Source organism: Lingula anatina, chromosome 8 (assembly GCF_051362555.1).
Source record: "Lingula anatina isolate TDL-2025a chromosome 8, LinAna3.0, whole genome shotgun sequence".
NCBI lineage: Eukaryota > Metazoa > Brachiopoda > Lingulata > Lingulida > Lingulidae > Lingula > Lingula anatina.
Window position 1 is genome coordinate 4976368 of NC_141774.1, and position 18924 is coordinate 4995291.

At 36.7% G+C, this 18924-nt stretch overlaps 2 protein-coding genes across 2 annotated transcripts; both read left to right on the forward strand.

The window, feature by feature from the left end:
* The first annotated feature begins 1474 nt into the window (after positions 1-1474).
* On the forward strand, positions 1475-4983 carry LOC106180460 (von Willebrand factor A domain-containing protein 1). Its single transcript, XM_013564447.2, has 5 exons — positions 1475-1593; positions 2900-3069; positions 3555-3714; positions 3877-4032; positions 4439-4983. The coding sequence occupies exons 1-5, from the start codon at positions 1509-1511 to the stop codon at positions 4597-4599; spliced, it is 732 nt and encodes a 243-aa protein (XP_013419901.2). The 5' UTR covers positions 1475-1508; the 3' UTR covers positions 4600-4983.
* Positions 4984-9205: 4222 nt separating this feature from the next.
* On the forward strand, positions 9206-17230 carry LOC147760231 (matrilin-4-like). The gene is made up of 5 exons (XM_086994494.1): positions 9206-9347; positions 15204-15373; positions 15728-15887; positions 16188-16343; positions 16893-17230. Exons 1-5 carry the CDS (start codon positions 9224-9226, stop codon positions 17036-17038), a joined length of 756 nt encoding a protein of 251 aa, XP_086850620.1. The 5' UTR covers positions 9206-9223; the 3' UTR covers positions 17039-17230.
* The last annotated feature ends 1694 nt before the right edge of the window (positions 17231-18924 follow it).

The window sequence follows — 18924 nt, forward strand, 5'->3', positions numbered from 1 at the left end:
TTATATGGTCTCAAGGTAGATAGCAGAAATTTCTACGTCTAACTATATTCAACCACCCCCAGGACCACACCCCAAGTAAAAAAAAATCAAATGATACTGTAGCTATGTTTCATATTTTTAACTCAAATAGTCGATACAATGGGTAGAGAGCATAAAATACGTTGTAAACATAAAATCAACCACCCCAGGGACCCCATGTCACAATGAATTTCCGAAGTGCCCAAAAACATTTCTTACCATAGTGTAATAAATAATCCCTATTATATTTCCTAATTCTAAAGATATAAGGGTAGATAGAAGAAAATACGAAGTAAAAACTGCAATCAACCACCCCTAGGGACGCCCCCCCCCCCCCCCAATTTACACAAAAAAAAAAGAAATCCCATGCAAGTGCCTAACAAAATGTTTAATAGTCGAAGCAAACCCGCCCCCACTCCAGTTCTACCTATTTCGTACTTCAAACTGTTTCAGGGACTTACAAAAAAAAAAAAAAAAATGGTTGCGAAATGCGTTGCAGTTGCAAAATGCGTTTTTACAATTTTCTTTAGTTGCAAAATGCGTTGCAGTTGCAAAATGCGTTTTTACAATTTTCTTTAGTTGCAAAATGCGTTGCAGTTGCAAAATGCGTTTTTACAATTTTCTTTAGTTGCAAAATGCGTTGCAGTTGCAAAATGCGGCTCTACAACTCATTTATGAACGTAGGGACATCTTGCTATCCCACAAAATATCCATACTGACAATGAGGCATAATGAATGAGAAAGTAAGGAAATAGTCTGTAAACTTGCGCTTAGTATTCAATTGGCATGGCCACATTCCAAAATGTAAACCCCAACATATTGCACTGCAATTAAACAGTAGCAACAATGCGTAATGATCTTGTCATCCTCTGTACATCCCTCAAAGCAATGTGTGTTTATTTCTTTATTAGGCGCCGGACGCAATAATAGTCTCATTTTACTGCACAGTTTTGTAAAAGCAGTTTTGTAAAAGCATGTTGTTGTCTGACAGATCCTGTTCACGACGACAGTTAAACATTTAAGGAGCGAACGTTGAGACATTATGGATGACCATGGCTGCATTTAGACTATCATTACAACAGACAGCTATTCCATTCAAGGTCGCGTTGAGGTTCCCGTGTTCTTAAGAAATTTCGTTCCAATTTCATACATTTCAGTGTATTTTCAGACAAAGCCATTGCATGATTTAGTTTAGGCTTTTCCGCCCTTTACAAATCGTTTTGACACCTGATTACATTTACATTTGGAGTGCAATGACCGTCTTTGTGAAGCGATGTTTGAACGCGACCGGTGAATCTACATATGTCCCCTAAATCATTACAAATGTCACAAACATTTTGAAGTAGACTGCCATTAAATTTATCCTTGGCGCTTACATTGGCCTTTGGCAACAACAGGACATTAGGTGTGCCAGCGGCGCATCGGTTCTTAGTGTTATATAAGACAGCTCGGGTATTAGTTACGTTATCAGATCCAACGCTGGAACCGAAATGAAGGGATTCTGTGCACTCATTCTGACTGCTGTTCTGTTGCTGAACGAGGGATATGTGGCTAACTCTGTTCCCTGGAGTAAAGGTACGTGATTGATAATTGTATTCCATTAATTTTCGATGATTAGGACAACGTAAAACGTAATAAACCGTGCACCTTGATTGACATTCTTTATAGGTAAATTTGCACTTATGTCCCAGCTTTGCAATATTTCTCAGCATAATAGATATTGAGGTTTATATCAGTACTGTTCATAAAAAAAAATTAAAAAAAATATTAAAAAATTAACTGACACTGACGTCCTACTCCTACTCCTACATATTCATTACAATAAGCGTTTTAACGCTTATTGTAATGAATATGTAGGAGTTAAAATTCCAAAAGAAATATAATTATGGCATATACTGGTTTATTGATCATCACACAGACTTCTTAGTCGTAGCCACTGATGTCTTTTACAGATCAATTGATTTTCATAATACATGTAATAAAACCCTGAATTTCAAGGTGTGAAAATAAAAGCTACATATTGCATAAAAGGTGAATTGGAATTATTATATTTATTTATTAGAGATCAAACTGGTAACAGTTAAAGATATAAAATCAATTTTTTGCCAAAAACCCAGCCAAACGCCAGCATATAGTTTCAAGTAGTATAACTAAGAGAATTACCAAAGGGCATTGTTTAATTTTACCTGAAAATGATGTTTGAATGTTTTTTTCTTCTGTTAGCATGTTATGCTATATGTCAATGGGGCAGAAAAGTAGGTCACGAAAGTAGGTTAAATTACTGAACAAAAATTTAAAGAAAGGAGCAGTCAAAAGCTCTTTTACGGCTGATCGAATAATCTATTCAGTTTATCCCTTCGCATGTCGAATTTATTTGAGAGTAAGAAACTAGTAAGAGTAGTTTATATGTGTTACAGGGAATCCAGGCTCCACCGATGCTCAGTTCGTACAGTATGTACCTTTAATAGTAATTGTTTTAAGTTAAATGTCTCTTACGACTTGGTAAACATGAAAACATGTATGATCATAGAAGTCACTTGTGGTGTTTACTCTCGCTTACCATGATATCTGTAATCATACATGTACCACGGCTGGTGCTTCCAACAACGGCATAATTGCATTTGTATTTCGCATACAGGCATGCCTGCATTCTTATTCTCATACAAATCCATTCCAATGCGTTCATTCTATGTATGAAGCGCCAGCCGTGGTATAATTAACTACTCGTCGTCCAGTGTGTCCGACATACAAGAGCAACTTGTATCTCGGTTGCGCTTACGCTCTTACATGTCGCATATAGCGGACGACTTGTGTTATAACTAGTAAATATAACTAGAAAATATAATTATTTATTGCCATAATTCATTATACTATCAACAAGGGAGATCTACGACGGCAAGTGAGCTCGCGCACATTTTAGTGACGGTTGCGGCTCCCTGTACGTTCAAGCAAACCAACTGTAAGAATCCTGCTCTTGATATTGTCTTCGCTTTGGACAGCAGTTCGAGCATTGATGATACGGAATTTAAGGTGCAGAAATATGCAACACAGGTAAGAGTTCCTTTGATAACGCTGAATTCAATATTTAAAAATAATTCTCAAAAGACACTTAGTTTTACTTGGAATTTAAGATAAAAAATCACAAGATACACTGCTTTATTTTTCCACAACGCCAGCGATCTTTTTGTGGGTTATTTCATATGTGCTTGAATAAGTGTCATACGTAATACAATAAATATATGTGGCGAGCATCGACTTTTTTATTTTAATCTGATACAGAGTGGTCTAATTTTAACTATATATATATTTCGTAATTAGATAGTCATTTTGGGATTAGAATGGTAGGTTTGTTCCCTGTGTGCTTTATAGGGGGTGATTCACAATTTACAAACTGTGTTAACGCCACATCATATAACCTGTCAAAATGAATGTTTTAACATGTTTAATTTTATGCATTCTTAAGATGCCATCGTCGTAGGTATGTTAATTTCGGATGTATTAAATGAATTGAAGCCAGACATTCCTTTTTTGTTCAGTTGATCGCTGAATTCATTGATAAGCATGGTCTCATTGCCCCTGACGGAACCCGGGTTGGTGCATTGACGTTTGCCACTGATGTGGTCAGAGAGTTCGAGCTTAATGAATACACCGACTTGGCCACCATTAAAGCTTACATAGATGCGATTGACAATAGAGGTAAGCCCATTTCTTTTCTTGGCCGCTTTCTCCTCTCTGTCTTTTTCTCTCTGTCATAAACATAAACACATGCACACACTTACCCTCTTGTTCACATGCACACACACACGTGCATGCGCTCACATACATACACTACAAACCATTTATTTTTCTCTTTACAAGTCGGAGCTACGAACATAAAGTTGGCTTTAGAGACTGCGCAGCTCATGTTTGAAGATTTTTTCTTGGAAGAAAGTCAGAAGATAATATGGCTACTTGCTGACAGAGTGTATAACCTGGGCGATCCGCGACCAAGGGCAACAAGCATGAAAAAACAAGGTTCGTATATCCCTTTCGCCTGTATTGAAAAAAACGATCAAATTTTCATTCAGTCTTAATCACGACTCTGGTGGTTTTAAGCCAACTAAGTTATTGTTTTGCAAATGATTTGAAATGATGTGGGGCAAGCGTTCTGTAAAAGACAGTAAATATATAATGCTGTTTTTTATTTTATTTTATTATTTATTTTACTTATTTTTGTTTTTTTAATGAAGCGGCAAATACAATCAGCCCGTTTTTCACTTTTTTTTTTTTTTTATAAGACCATTGTTGATGTGACCCTTGAAATACACTCACAGTTCAAATAAGTATTAACAAACAAAAAATAAATATATTTCAGCGTTCTTGGGAATAACTTTATAGTTTCTGTCTTCATCATTTATCAAATAACTATCTTTATTTCAAGGATGGATTATCTGCGTGGTTGTTATTGGTAACCATGGGAATGTAGACGAAATTGCCGACATAGCATCTCCGGGATGTGCTGTCAAATTTGGAAGTTTTACAGAGTACGCAAAGGTGGCAAAAGAGGCTCAGGGCCTAGACCACAAAAATATAATTGCCTAACTCTTCATGTCATTTGGACTCGCAATACCATCAATGTACGAGATCCGTTCAATATAAAAAAGATGTTTGCACGTTATATGTAATTAAAAGAGAACAATGACGAAAACTTAACCACCACTATCACAAGCACGAAGAATACTGATCATTTTAAATAAATGCTATCACCTTGGTCATCAGGGTGTAATTTATCTCGTGTTTATGTTCTTTAACTTTTTGTCTGGCCTGTTGTAATTGATTTGGATTTCCAAAAGCCATTTATGGCTCAGTGTAAACACACTCTTTTCAGTACAATGTCACTTTGTGTCTTTTAATTGCAACATGTCAAAATCAGTGCGAGACGAACATGTACGCCCCCCTCCACACTAACATTATAAAATAATAGGCAATGACAATGATGATGATTAAGCATGGGGTGTCCAGACAGGATATATTGAAATGGCTGTTGCACAAAAACATCAACCTGATACATTTTTAAAAGTTTGCTCTAATTCTGTTCTACGGATCTTTCCTTGATTAATATGTTTCTTCGATTTTTTCCTATTTTACGACTGATGAATTAAAAAAGAAAATATATATAGTGCATTAATAACTATGAATACTATGTTCAATGCCATTGTGACATTAGTTCTTTAACCTAATTATTGGAGAGGCAAAAAATAAAAATAAAATAAAATACACGGCTTAATTATTCTGATTTAAAACAACCAAAAAGAACTATTAGTATCAAATAATTATGCAAATAAATAGCTGTTAAAAAGTTACGCGACCAACCAAGGAGACTCATACCTGTGTCTATGTAGTCACAAACGCGATCAGTGACACGCCTGGTCTCTTACTGCTGTTTCCAGGACTCTCAAGCTTTGATGAATAATTTAGCAACTGTCTCTGTAAGGTTCCAAATAGGGTGACACATAACCCTCTCAGATTCTGATGGAAAACGGTGCACTTGTTCCTTATTGCCCCTCCTCCTCCCCCCAAACCCCCCCCCCAAAAAAAAAAAAAAAAAAAAAAAAAAAAAAAAAAAAAAAAAAACCAAACCAAAAAAAAAAAAAAAAACGGATACTGGTTTGTGTTTATCACCCTCGTTTGCCAGGTAACAGCAGTTTTTTTACTAATTCCCACCCAAGATGGCATAAACCAAGATGACATAAACCGTGTAAATCATAAAGGTGGATAAATGAACATTTTTTTTCATTTTCAGCCACTGTTAAATATCATACCATATCCTAACTGATTTACGTATAAGTAAGTGTTTTTGCTGGTCTATAAAAATGAGAAAAAATTAACTTTACCTAAACATTTTATTTAAAAAAGTATTTGAGAGGAAAATTTCAAACTTAACTTTAAAACATTCTAAAATAAATTAAAATATGCAACTTTTGGCCTTAATTTATTAGTATTTATTTTGCATATTTTCACAATATATTTAAAGAAAAAAATCTAAGGGTGTCAATTCCCAATGTCCCTGTGTTATTTTTCTGATTCTTGCAGAGACTGGTACTTACGTAATATTGCTTTAGTTGATATTGCTTTGCAATTATACCGGTAGATGTCTCTATAAGCCCGGTGTGCTAGTTTGTTTCTCTTTCCCTAACGTTGCATGATCTATCCTGAAGATTAATAAGATAATAATAATTCAGTAAAATAATTATGGGCTCATCTTCCAAAAACAACAAAATACAGCTAGCTATCTGAAAGATAGATAATAATCATGGATAAAATCAACATATTATAATGAAAAATAATGTAATAGGTTTGGTAGTACTACAGTCACTGTCGACTGTATTTTCGAGAGTTTTATAAAAGACACGGTGTCTGGTTACTAACTAGTTGTTATGTCACCGGGCCAGTTATTCAGTCAGTCAACTATTGGGTAGTTCGACAACTATTAAGTGTGCCAGACAATTAGTTACTTATTCGGTCCGTTCAATGATGTGCTAGTTGTCCTTTACTCGACTCACCATGTGACACGCAAGGGTTTATGGTCGACAGACACTGATGCGACTAATAAACACTGAGGAGAATCTAAGCCAGGATATGATTGCTGTAGTTGCCTAACAGAGATGTGACACCATGCACTCTGAATATCACCTGATCTTGCAAACAAAGCGATTAACGTTCATCAGACGCAGTTAGTAGCACAGGAGGTTGGCTGATCCGCGTTTTTGTTATGCTCTGTGAAGATGGAAATACCCTTGCTGAAATCTTGAAATACCAATAACATTTTTAAATGTAACTGTAGACAAGGTGAGCGAAATATCAATAGGCATGGATATTGTTTAACACAGAGCAGTATTTGAAATGACATTTGTCAAATATTTTACATGTAATGCATGTTTTGCTTATGTTTTCTGTAACTTTTCTTTTCAGCAATTTTATACCTTTTTTCATAATGTTCTTGGATCTATAGAAAAAACTACAAAGTAGCGTATGGGAGACAAAAAGGCGAGACAAAGTGTCTGCCTTCTCCATTGCCTGGGGTCAGGAGAGAATATTATATACGCTGATGGTATACCATTTACTCATATGCCAAGATCCAAGCTCTGGTAATAATAATAATAATAATAATAATAATAATAATAATAATAATATTTCCGCCAAGGGGTAAGGTATTTGATTCACTTTGCTTGTACGTACGTTAGCAATATTTTGCGATAGGTAATGGGAGTCTGCCAAGGAACAAATGCTCAGATTTTGCTGGTGCTCTGTATCACCATCCACCCTATTTATATATGTAAAACCCAGCACTGCCAAGGCTTCATTTGCTACATGCAATCTCCTCTTTCCGTTTCCGTCCTGCAACGCATGCGCCATAACCTCCGCACTCCGGTTCTCTCAGGACATATTTTTTTAGATGCAACATGCGTAGCACAGTCAATAACAGGGTGGTCTGTTTACATAGAGATGTTATGTGACAGTGGCGGTATTTGCTTCATTTGGCTTAGGGATATTTCCGGTGCAATGCAATTCTTTGTTCTCAGCATTTCGAGGTATGCACTGCCACCCTCGCGATATGCACACTAAACACATCGCGCTGACGCCCGGGATGTTCTGGCATATATCGAATGGGTGACAATGTGTTATCTCCCATACACCTATTTTCATTGACAATAAATTGATAATGATGAGTTTTTTTTTTTTTTTTTTTTTTTTTTTTTTTTTTTTTTTTTTTTTTTTTTTTTTTTTGCGGAGGTCGGGGTTCTCTGTGTTAATGTAGTTTTTATGTTGTTCATGTCGTTGGTGTTGTCTCCCCCTTTTCTGTATTCATATTAAGTAATGTGGCCGTTACCTCAGTGCAGCATTAAGGAAAAATATATAGATATTAATGTCATCATCAAAGCTGAAAGCAATTTAGCAAGAAACTCCTCGGAGTTTGATCGATCCTGTTACATAGAACTAGGTATGGGAACCCAGTCGTAGACTATCATTACAACAGACAGCTATTTCCTTTAAGCCTGCATGCGTTGAGACTCCTGTGATCTTTATAACTTTTGTTCCAATTTCATACATTCCCGTGTATTTTGAGACAAAGCAATTGCAGATTCTGGTTGGAGTTGTTCCGCACTTTGCAATTTGCTTTGATACAGGTTAGCCATTGCTGTTTTCGATTGGAGCGTCATATGGCTTCGCCAGCAATTCCTCACCGGAGTGAACTGAGTAATCAACCGATACAAACCCAATAAACAACGTGTCACTTGGGAGTGGATATTTAGTGACAAGTGACTGTTCATTTGCCAGAGATACCCTGATCAAAAGTGTCTTTAGAGTCTACATATTATTATTACTCCTTCTTGAAGTCTGGAAGGTTGGTGGTCATTTTAGGAAAACCTTGTTTTCCTGCAAAACTTCCATACTGACACTATGTCGTAATCAATGTGAGGGTAAATAACTGGTCTTTAAACATGCGCTTAGCATTCAATTGGCATGGCGACATATCAAAATGTAAAACCCAACATATCGCGCTACCATTAAAGGTGTAGTAACATGACGCAACTTTCTTGTAATCCTCTGTACATCCCTCAAAGCAATTTGTATTTATTTCCTAACAAGGCGCCGGGCGCAATAATTGTCTCATTTTACTTCTTACTTCTAGTTTTGTAAAAACCTAGTTGTCTCAAAGAACATGTTCTTGGCAGAAATTAAACATTTAACGAGCGGAAGTAAAGGCATTATGGTGGAACATGGCTGCATTTAGACTATCATTACAACAGACAGCTATTCCCTCCAAGTTTGTCTTGAGGACTCGTTTTCTTTAAGGCTTTGTGTCCCAATTGAATACATGGTTGTGTATTTTGAAACAACCAATTGCAGGATTTAGTGTGGGTTATTCCTTGTTTTACAATTCGTTTTGATACAGGTAATTCAATGACGTTTTCATTTGGAGCACAAGGGTAGTTTTAAGGAAGCGATGTGTAAACGCAACCGGTGAGTGTACATCTTACCCCTCAGTTAATACAAAAGTCACATATATGTTATGGTAGACTGCCATATTCTCTAGTAGCAGACTGCCATTAAATTTGTCCTTGGCGATTACATTGGCCATAGGCAATAACAACACAATAAGTGTGTCAGAGGCGCATCCGTTGTTAGTATTATATAAGGCAGCGCAGCTACTAGTTACGTTATGCAGATCCAACGCTGGCTGTCGACAGCCGGAATCGATATGAAGCGATTCTATGCATTTCTTCTGACGGCTACTTTGTTGGTAACAGGGGGGTATGCGTTAGACTATATTGCCCAGGGAAAAGGTAAGTTCTTGTTAAATGCATTCTGTAAACTGTCGTTGAATGAGACAACTGCAAGACCCCCTTTACACTTAGCGGTGACGTTCCTTCAACGACCAACAATATTTCTGAGCGCCTGACTGGACACTAAAACAATAAACATTGTGTAAATTCTAAATCAATTCGTGTACTCCTAAAGCAACCAAGCTGGCCTTTCCTGTGGGACTGCGAGCTATCCATGCATCCACTGAGAAGCTGGCTTGCCTACTTCGTTCAACCTAAGGCTTACAGCGCGATGATAGTCAATACAGCCGGTCCCTGATCGACATTTGGGCGGTGTTCGGGGTTTACCCCATAGAGCCCGTCACCGCATATGTGTGGTTCAATTATCGTTTACCCCAAAAGCCCAGAACCGCATATGTGCGTATCTTGGAAAGATCGTCTTCTGTACTCTTTTGTATCGTGAGTCATGAAATGATATATAGTTTAACATCCGGGTATGTTTCTTGTCTCTCATTGCCGCCATTTTTTAAGACGATAGAAATATATATGAGCGAGAAAACGACGATTTTCAAGACTTAGTTGGAGAAATTAAATTCAAGATGGCGGCCCCTCGCTACGGTAGGGACCTGCGAAGGAATACTGTTATTGAAATGATTGAAAACCCGGACTTTGATGAGAAGTTTTCGTGTGACAGTGACATAGACAGTGACGATGATATTCATTTATTTATTATATAAAGGACGATAGAAATATATATGAGCGAGAAATCGGCGATTTTCTAGACCTAGCTGGAGAAAGTAAAATCAAAATGGCGACATCTCACTACGGAAGGGGCCTGCGAATGGATACTGTTATTGAAATGATTGAAAACTACGACACTGATAAGGTGTTTTCGAGTGACAGTGATATAGACAGTGGGGATGATATTCCTTTATTCATGATATAAGTTTTATAGATGTTTTTGTCAAAGATGGTGTTAAAATTTGACTTCTATTCAGCTCTGGCCACGATATTCAGGTGAGCTGAAAAGCTGGCTCAAGTAGGTATACCTGATAGCAAAACGAGCATAACTTGGAAATTAATGGAGATAACTTGCTGAAATTTCCTGGATTGAAAGTTACTATAATTGACATCATCTCTGTGAATTTTCAGGCAAATGTATGGAGAAATAAAAAAATTGATGTGCATAAGATAAATCAACTTTGTTTTATTTCACCCATTACCAAATGAAAATGTAGTTTTTAACCGGCCATAACTCTTGATACTGCATGTTGAATTTAAATGTAATTCTATTTTCATTTACCTTGGAATATAGGCTTTTAAAAAATGTATACTTTGTATGGGTAATAAAGGCAAACAAATAATAAGGCCAATTTACTGAGGTGACCCGGCTTTTCAAGGCTAGCTCACAGAATTAATTGGGCACAGCAGAGTTTTATGGGTCAGCATTAAAGGGTTTGCTTCATGCCGTCAGAATGGCCTGAACGGAACATATTCTTCAGAAAACATGCCCAACTAACGATATCTTAATCCAAATACACAAATTAAAAGCTCATTTTGTAAATTTTTGGCTTTAAAAAACGTCCTACTTGCTCGGCCTGGGAGTTAATGAGCTACGTGGTCACGTGGTCCAATGACGACAATCGAGCCACTGGAGAACAGAGCGTGCTTAGCTGTCAAACTGAGCTGCATTGTCTACCTGTAAGATGACTTCTCTATCTGGCTTCTGATAAAAGTTTATACTCATTCAAATCTCTTACCCGAGGGGTCTAAATCCTCGTGAAGCTGTGTAAAACCATTTCCCGTCTAGTCATTTCTTTAACAAGCATTTCATTATGGTTATCCCAAGTTGTATAAAACACTGCATTTGAATGAGTTAAGGGAAATGTTCATTATTGCATATGAGGTCCATGTTATTTGTGAAATTCAATTTATTTTATTAAACCGCTGACACTCCGTCTTGCATACTTTTATTAAACTGAGGTAAACAATGCCCGTTACCTTGACAAGTCCTATCTTAATCATCCATCTAACTGGAACTTCCTTTACCTCTTAATTAGAGGGTTAAATGGCATTCAATTTGTCTTGCTTGTATCGAACGCACTCTCTATCTAAGCTTTACTCCAGTTATCTCAGGTAAAAATCTACCTGTGCGTTAGTTACAAAGCGCAGCTCCCGTATACCTGGGGGTACTACAGGGGTAGATAAAATCTGAACACCAGGTTTATCGAGGAGCTAGAGAAAGAAAGGAAGAATTTTTCCTGCACAACTTCATAGGAATTTTAACACGGACTTGATCCAGCTTAGATCTCCAAACTAACAGGGTGACATGGGCAATTTTCACAAACAAATCATAAAACTATATTTCAGTTAACCGCCTTTAAAATAAATATACCGTTCTGGGTAAATTAAAATAGTTATTACATCGCAAGAATATTTTTGACTTAAATGATGATTTTATTATTAATGGAAATTAAGCTACTATATGAGGTACATTTGCTGTGATTACGGTACGCTGTCCTTCATGTTTTGCGTAAGTCTACATTTTGCTGTATGTGCGTGTAATCTTTTTAAATATGTGCGTACAATTTTTGCAGGTCTGGTTACCCCCCTGTTATGTGATGAGAGTATTAATTTGGCAATTAGTTCCTTAGCTTATTTGAATAGAATTGCAGTGTAAAATTTTCAACAAGATGTTGGCGAAATAGCCCATTACTCTTTGTAGGTATTTCCCCCGTCAAAGTTTGTCTAAAATTATCTTTCAATCTTTACTCTTTCAAAGACAGTATAAAGTTAATTACCTGACATATTTTCGTGTAAACTTAATGACAAGCCAAGTGTCTCCAGTTCATTCCGTACTCAATTTTACCCAAGCAAATTTTTTTCTTGAGTAGATCTTTATAATAGCACGGTGTTATAAGCTTACAAATTTGCAAAAAAAAAAAAAAAAAAATGCGTACTGACGCAGAATTTGCGTTTCAAGTTATAAAATGATCAATCTTTTAAATTATTTAATATTTCAGATGAAATAATCTTCAGAAACAAATCCTCAAAGCATAAACGAATTAGGATAACGAACCATTTTATTATAGCAGTTCCCATTTTTTCTTTAATATAACGCTCTTTTTCCTGTTTTTCCTCAACACGTTTTCTTCCACGGAAGCTTCAAGATACCCTGAGAGCAATTTCTTTTATTAATGTTCGCGACCGTGTTTGAACTTAATTGTTTAAGTATTGATATTTAACGTCATTTACAAATACCAATAAAATAACCCCATGAAATAAATGATCATGAGATATATTGAAAAATATGAAAGCCCACCAAGATGAGTTTCATACCTGTTATTACCTGGCTTGGGAATTGCAGCGGTGCATAATTAACAGGTTTGTTGTAAACGAGCTTTTGGTCAACTACAATGCATTTAAAATGCATCAGCAATCAGTAAGTTTGCCAACTGATGACAGTTAATCTGAAAGACTACCAGCTCTTGATATGATCTAAACCACCTGAGGTGACCATGATCTAGAGCATCGCAACTATTGTCACCGAAGTTAGTAAGTAAGTCACGGAAGACCGTCACAGACAAAGAAAGATTGTCAATGAGAGCTGCAATTTTGCTGAATCCCACGGCAACACACCGAGGCATAACGAAAATTCCTCAACTCCGTTCTACACAACTTTCCTTAACTTCTCCGTCTGTATGCAACATGCAGCTCAGAGTCTCATAGACCTTTATCGTGATTGTCGTCACAGTACCACGTGACCCAGATCTGTTGCTTCATTTTTGCATATTGAGGTGAGGTTTACTAAAACGCTTTTTTTTCTACTAATAGATTGTTTTTATAATTTTTAAATGGCGGGGATCGATTAAAACATACCTCTAGTGTATAGACTGAGTGCTGTATCTTCAAAATTCGAGAACTGGATTTTTACATGAACATTGTCCTTTAACTGGATCCTATGGGGTTAACTGCCCTGAGTGTAAGGGTACTATAAAGCTAGCTTGCTCATTATTCATACCTTTGCAAGGGGTGCTTTACAGTGGCCCTGACGAACAATTTTGAGTATCCGTCAATATTTACTGTATTTAAGATGTGAATTGAAAAATTAATAATATATTTTGAAGAAAAGGATATACCAGATGTTTATTTATTTTATTTATTTATTTATTTATTTTTTTTTTGGGGGGGGAGGGGGCTCATCAAAAACATTTGCTCCTGAAAATATAAACACAATACACGTGCCTGCCGTGTGCAACTTTTGACAGATACAGTATGACGGTACCACTATCTGCGCGATGGCTGCACCAAAAATCACTTTTTAAAGCAGAAGATATTCTTAGTTCAAACTTCAAACTCCGCGTCAGCCACTTTGCTTTTTTTTTTTTTTTTTGTCTCGTCTGCACGAGATGACGTCAGCTCAAGGAGGGAAAGGCAGCTCCAGACGGGACAGATCTGTAACGTACGAGACATGTGACTTCCAAATATGGAAACGCCCCTGGCAAAATTTTGCCGAACATACCCCAAATCTGACAAGTGGCTACAGTCAGTATTGCTGATATGGGTTACATATGAAACCAAGATCGAGCTAGCAATACTGACATCTAGAACCTATGGTAGTTTTAACCTAAGTTCCATATAAGTAAATGTGCACCTTGTTTGCCATACCTTATACCTTAATTTGCGCCAACATTTCGTAAAAGTCATATTTTCTTTCAAAAACACAGAAATATTTAATCACACCCCCTTTACACAGAAAATTGATCCTTGCGCCACCTTTGTGCGGCCATATAAAATGACTGAGTCACCACTGGAGACTAAAAGCAGCATCAGGTGATTTGCCGGATTTTCACGAGTCGCATTTAACGTCTTGGTTGTCGCAAATTTTGAGCATGTTCACATCACTCGAACAGGTCGAGGTAGTGAGTTAACATTTACGATTTTTACTACCATATGGACTTGTCTGCTGTATTTTGCTTTATTTTTATTGCATAATTACTTTTAATTTGAATCGGTTTTACTTCTTTATTATCTCCATTATTTGACTTATTAATATGTTATTCATTAAAACAATATTTTATTCTAAACTACATGACCGTGTGTAAAAAAAGTGAACATAAACATACTCAACCCGTTTTGCCCTCTTTATTATTATTATTATTATTATTATTATTATTATTATTATTATAACAGTCCATAGAGGGAGGCTCAAGGAAGGCAGAAAAGAGGCACAAGTATCACTTGGGTTGTAGAATGTATGTCCATTGATCGGTCAGTGGCCGGCACATAATGTAGATGCAACTTTACCAATTCATCTGTGCTTGGCTATTTTTACACAGAGGCAGGAAATCTGATAGTAACAGCTCCACACCAAACTTAATATTCTATTACTATTGTTTGTCAGTTATTGAACCAGATAGTTTACTAGAACAATTTCGGTCGCAGTTCGGATGCAGTTCTCGTCCTAGCTTTTGTGGACGCTTAGGTCCTCAATCTATAGGGTTTGTCAAGATTTAAAGTAGGCACAGGGATCGCTGTAGCATTTACACAAAGGCACGATTTTCTTGCTTTGGGGACGTCCTGGTCATATTAATGGTCGTCCAAGGGCGACACAAATGTTATAGCTCTGTGTAAAGTGGGCCTAACCAGTTGATTATGATCTCAAGAAAATACCGACTTCCATTTTTTTTTTTCTTAGAAATCATGTCTTCCTCATATATTCATTGTTTGTCTTTCCTACTATAATTTTAATTTGCACTTTCGATTAGTGTACAATAAAGGTTAGAGCATTCCTTAATACAATATATACATTTTACCATCGTCTCAATCAACATGTTATGACATCACTATGAAAACTATGTTGCGTGAAATTACTAGGGGCATCAAGGAAGGCAAGTCAGCTCTCTGGGATTTTAAAGATTCTCCTCACTCCATGTTCCTACACGTACACCTCCTGTAGAAACCCATATCTAGATATTGTGTTTGCATTGGACGCCAGCAGCAGCATTAATTCAACACAGTTTCAGACACAGAAAGATGCATTAAAGGTAATGGATTTCTGTTTGATATTTAACGCAATTTAGAACATAATTATATCCTTCAAGAAACTCTGCTTTACTGTTTGCAGGTGTTGATACATAACGCTCAAGGGATGGACACCCTTACTTTGTCTTGTTTCCTGAAATTTACAAAACACAGCGTGGTTTTCAATATTCCCCGTGTGATTGAATAGCCAATTTACATGTCAGGTGAAATACCCCTAACTACTGCACCTATACACACAGTAATAATGATCGTTTATTATAGACAGACTAATTTTTAAAATGGACAATCAAGTGTTCTGCGTACCATATTTCTTGACAATGCAGAAATTAAAACCCATTTACTCTTGTTCATTTCAGATTATTGTCACAATCGTTAATTTCTTCCGTCGCATTCGCCCTGGTGGATCCCGGGTTGGTGCTTTGACGTTTTCCGATGATGTGACGAGAGAGTTCGAGCTGAATGAACACACTGACTTGGCCAGCGTTATAGCTTACATAGATGCGATTGATAAAATCGGTGGGTCTCTCTCTCTCTGTCTCTCTCTCTCTCTCTCTGTCTGTCTCTTTCTCTCTCTCTCTCTCTCTCTCTCTCTCACACACACACACACACACAAACGCATATACACATACACACGGAAACACATACATGTATCTTTTAAAAGAGTATTTTTTCTTGAATTCAGTGTAACTCTCAAAATTCTTTCTTCATAAAGATTTTTTTTAAATTCAAAACGTTTTAACCTAACGATATTGATAAGAACACAGCATTATTATTATTATTATTTGTATTATTTGTATTATATTATTTGTACCGAAGGTGGTCTAACGAACGGAAAACTGGCCTTGGAAACCGCGCAGCTCATGTTTGAAGAATTTTTCGTGAAAGAGAACGTGAAGTTAATATGGCTACTTTCCGATGGGGTGTTCACCCATGGCAGTCCGCGACTGAGAGCAACGCACATTAAGAAACTAGGTTAGTGTATCTTTAGGGATGAAGTCCACACTCAGTCTGAAAAAAGCCTTACCTGGATCTTAGCAGGCTTTGATGTGTTTCACAATGTAAGACCTCTTTCCCATACCTATATCGATTTAACAAGTCTGACCCATCTCCGAAGGGTTTCTCGCTAAATTGCACTCAGCTTAAGTGGCTCACATGCCTGACACGCCTACTAAAGCAGTAAGGGGTAATTATCAATCGATAATTATGTATCGATCTAGATACGGGAATTGGGTCTAAAATGTTATCAATAATACTTTTTTGGGCATTGTCTTGGAAATTTTATTTCGTTTATAGAATTGACAATAAGCCAATTGGTTATTATAGAGGGAACTACTGTACTCTTGTATCGTGTTAGAGTGCTTGACCGAAATGTATACATCTTATACCTGTGTATAATATTTGTCCGCAATCAATTTAACACGCGTAATACGTCCACAATTGCCCCTTGTACACAATCTATCGATTTTCATCTGAAGAAGAATTACTTTTTTGTTTGTTAATTAGCCATCTGTTTTTTTCCAGGTTGGTTCATCTGCGTGATTGGTATTGGTGACAATGTGAATGACGAGGAACTGAAAGCCATAGCCTCCCCAGGTTGCTATTTCAAATTTAAAAGCTTCCCAGAGTACCTGCAAGTCGTAGGGGTGGCTCGTTCCCAACTACTGTAGTACAACCCCGTGTCTATAGTTGAATTTAATATATTTGTGCTTGAGCGTAATACCGTCTATATACGGTATCATTTAGCTGCACAGGAAAGCATGCATAAAAAACCATAGTAATTGTACTCAAAATAGTTGAAAACCAACATTATTAAAGGTTTGTGGAATAATAATGATACCAATAAATGCCCATATTTTAAACCTTGTCATTTAGGTGTTACTTATCGACGTAGTTGTGTTCCGCATTTTTCATTCCTAAAAACGATTTACTTCTTCACCAATGTAGGGTTTTACGATAAGCATGGCCTCTTGTGTACATCATATGTTTCACAATTCATAATTATTATGCTGATAGGCAAGTGAAATTTTCATGAAAAAAAAAAAAAAAAAAAAAAAAACAGAAAGGCTTATATGATTCAACATTTAAGAATTTTGAGAGATGAACTTATTAAGATCGTTTTGAAGTGACAACTTCTAATATTTTAAAACTGATATGACCCTTTTTGGACGTCTGTATCAAGAAAACACCTTTACTATAAACATAATATAACTGCACATAACGGCACGCTATTGGCATCATAGTCTAAACAATAAAAGAGTTTCAATATTACCATGGCCCATTTATTCTAGCAAAACAAAACATTAAAAATATAAAAAATAAAAACATTCAACCTCGTTATCAAAATTTTCGTATTGCACAGCACTGAGAGGTTATGAGGGGGTCAGAGGGGTCCGTTATCAGGGGGTTCGGTTTGTCGAAAAATATATCACACCAATATTCCTCTCTTGACATTCGAATTTTGACTAACTAAATCATAGTTCTAAACCGCACCAAAGGGCATCGTTTGCTCTCCAACACACCAAAAAAATTTGGGGACACAAGGGGCCGATGGTCGGCTTCCGTACCTGTCGTTCTGGACCCCCCCCCCCCTTCAAATAATCCTGGTTCTGCCCCTGTACGGCATTAATATGTATAACTCGTATCACTGTATGATGAGGACACGAACAAAACATCCTGCCTGGATTTAAGAACCGTCTTTTGCCTCCAAATTCTACAAACAATAAATTATGTAATAAATAGACCGGCCGCGGCCTTTTTTTTGTGATTATATTTATTACAAATAATAACCAAGAAGTATTTTAAATGAGGCAATTTTACGGATTTCAGAAAAAAAATAATTTTTTTAGAGGCTGTAAATCAAATCAGGCCCGCAGCCAGGGGGGGCTCCGTCCTATTCTCTGAACCAAAATGTGATCTAGATTCTATGTCATTTCTCAGGTTGGGTCAGCTTAGGAGGTTCGTTGTCTATTGAAAAGTTAACTGAGGAAGCTTGCTTGTTAAAAAATAAACAAAGCCTAGGTACAGCTAAAACAGAAATAAACTTGAGAATCGCGAGGAGAAGATCGCAAACAACGGGGACCTGACTGGAAGCGACGGTCGGAGGGTTATATAACTGGGCACGCGCATTGATTATGTAGCTTGGGTCATGCATTCCTCACTTTTTTAAAATATTATTAAAATAATCAGACGTAATCAGATGTGTTTTTCTTTTTTTTTTTTTATTGTGGTAGTTGAGAGGACATCCACTGTACAATGACCAAGTAACACCTTTTGGTCAAGGTCAATGATCCTATATCGCAATAGATAAACACCATTTAAAATTTCTGGATCACCACTTAAATCTAACCAATTGTAAGCTTGCCCATTTCCAACCTATCTTAAAATTTTGTTCAAAATCCATCTAAATCATGTTGGGTTAGGCTCGTGTTGAACATACAAACAGTTAGTCAGAAAGACAAAAGGTGGTAAAAACATGGGTGAAATAAAGAACGAACTCCTAGCCGAAGGTATCTTTAATCTTGAGTGTTAACTCGTGTACAACATTCACACTTAA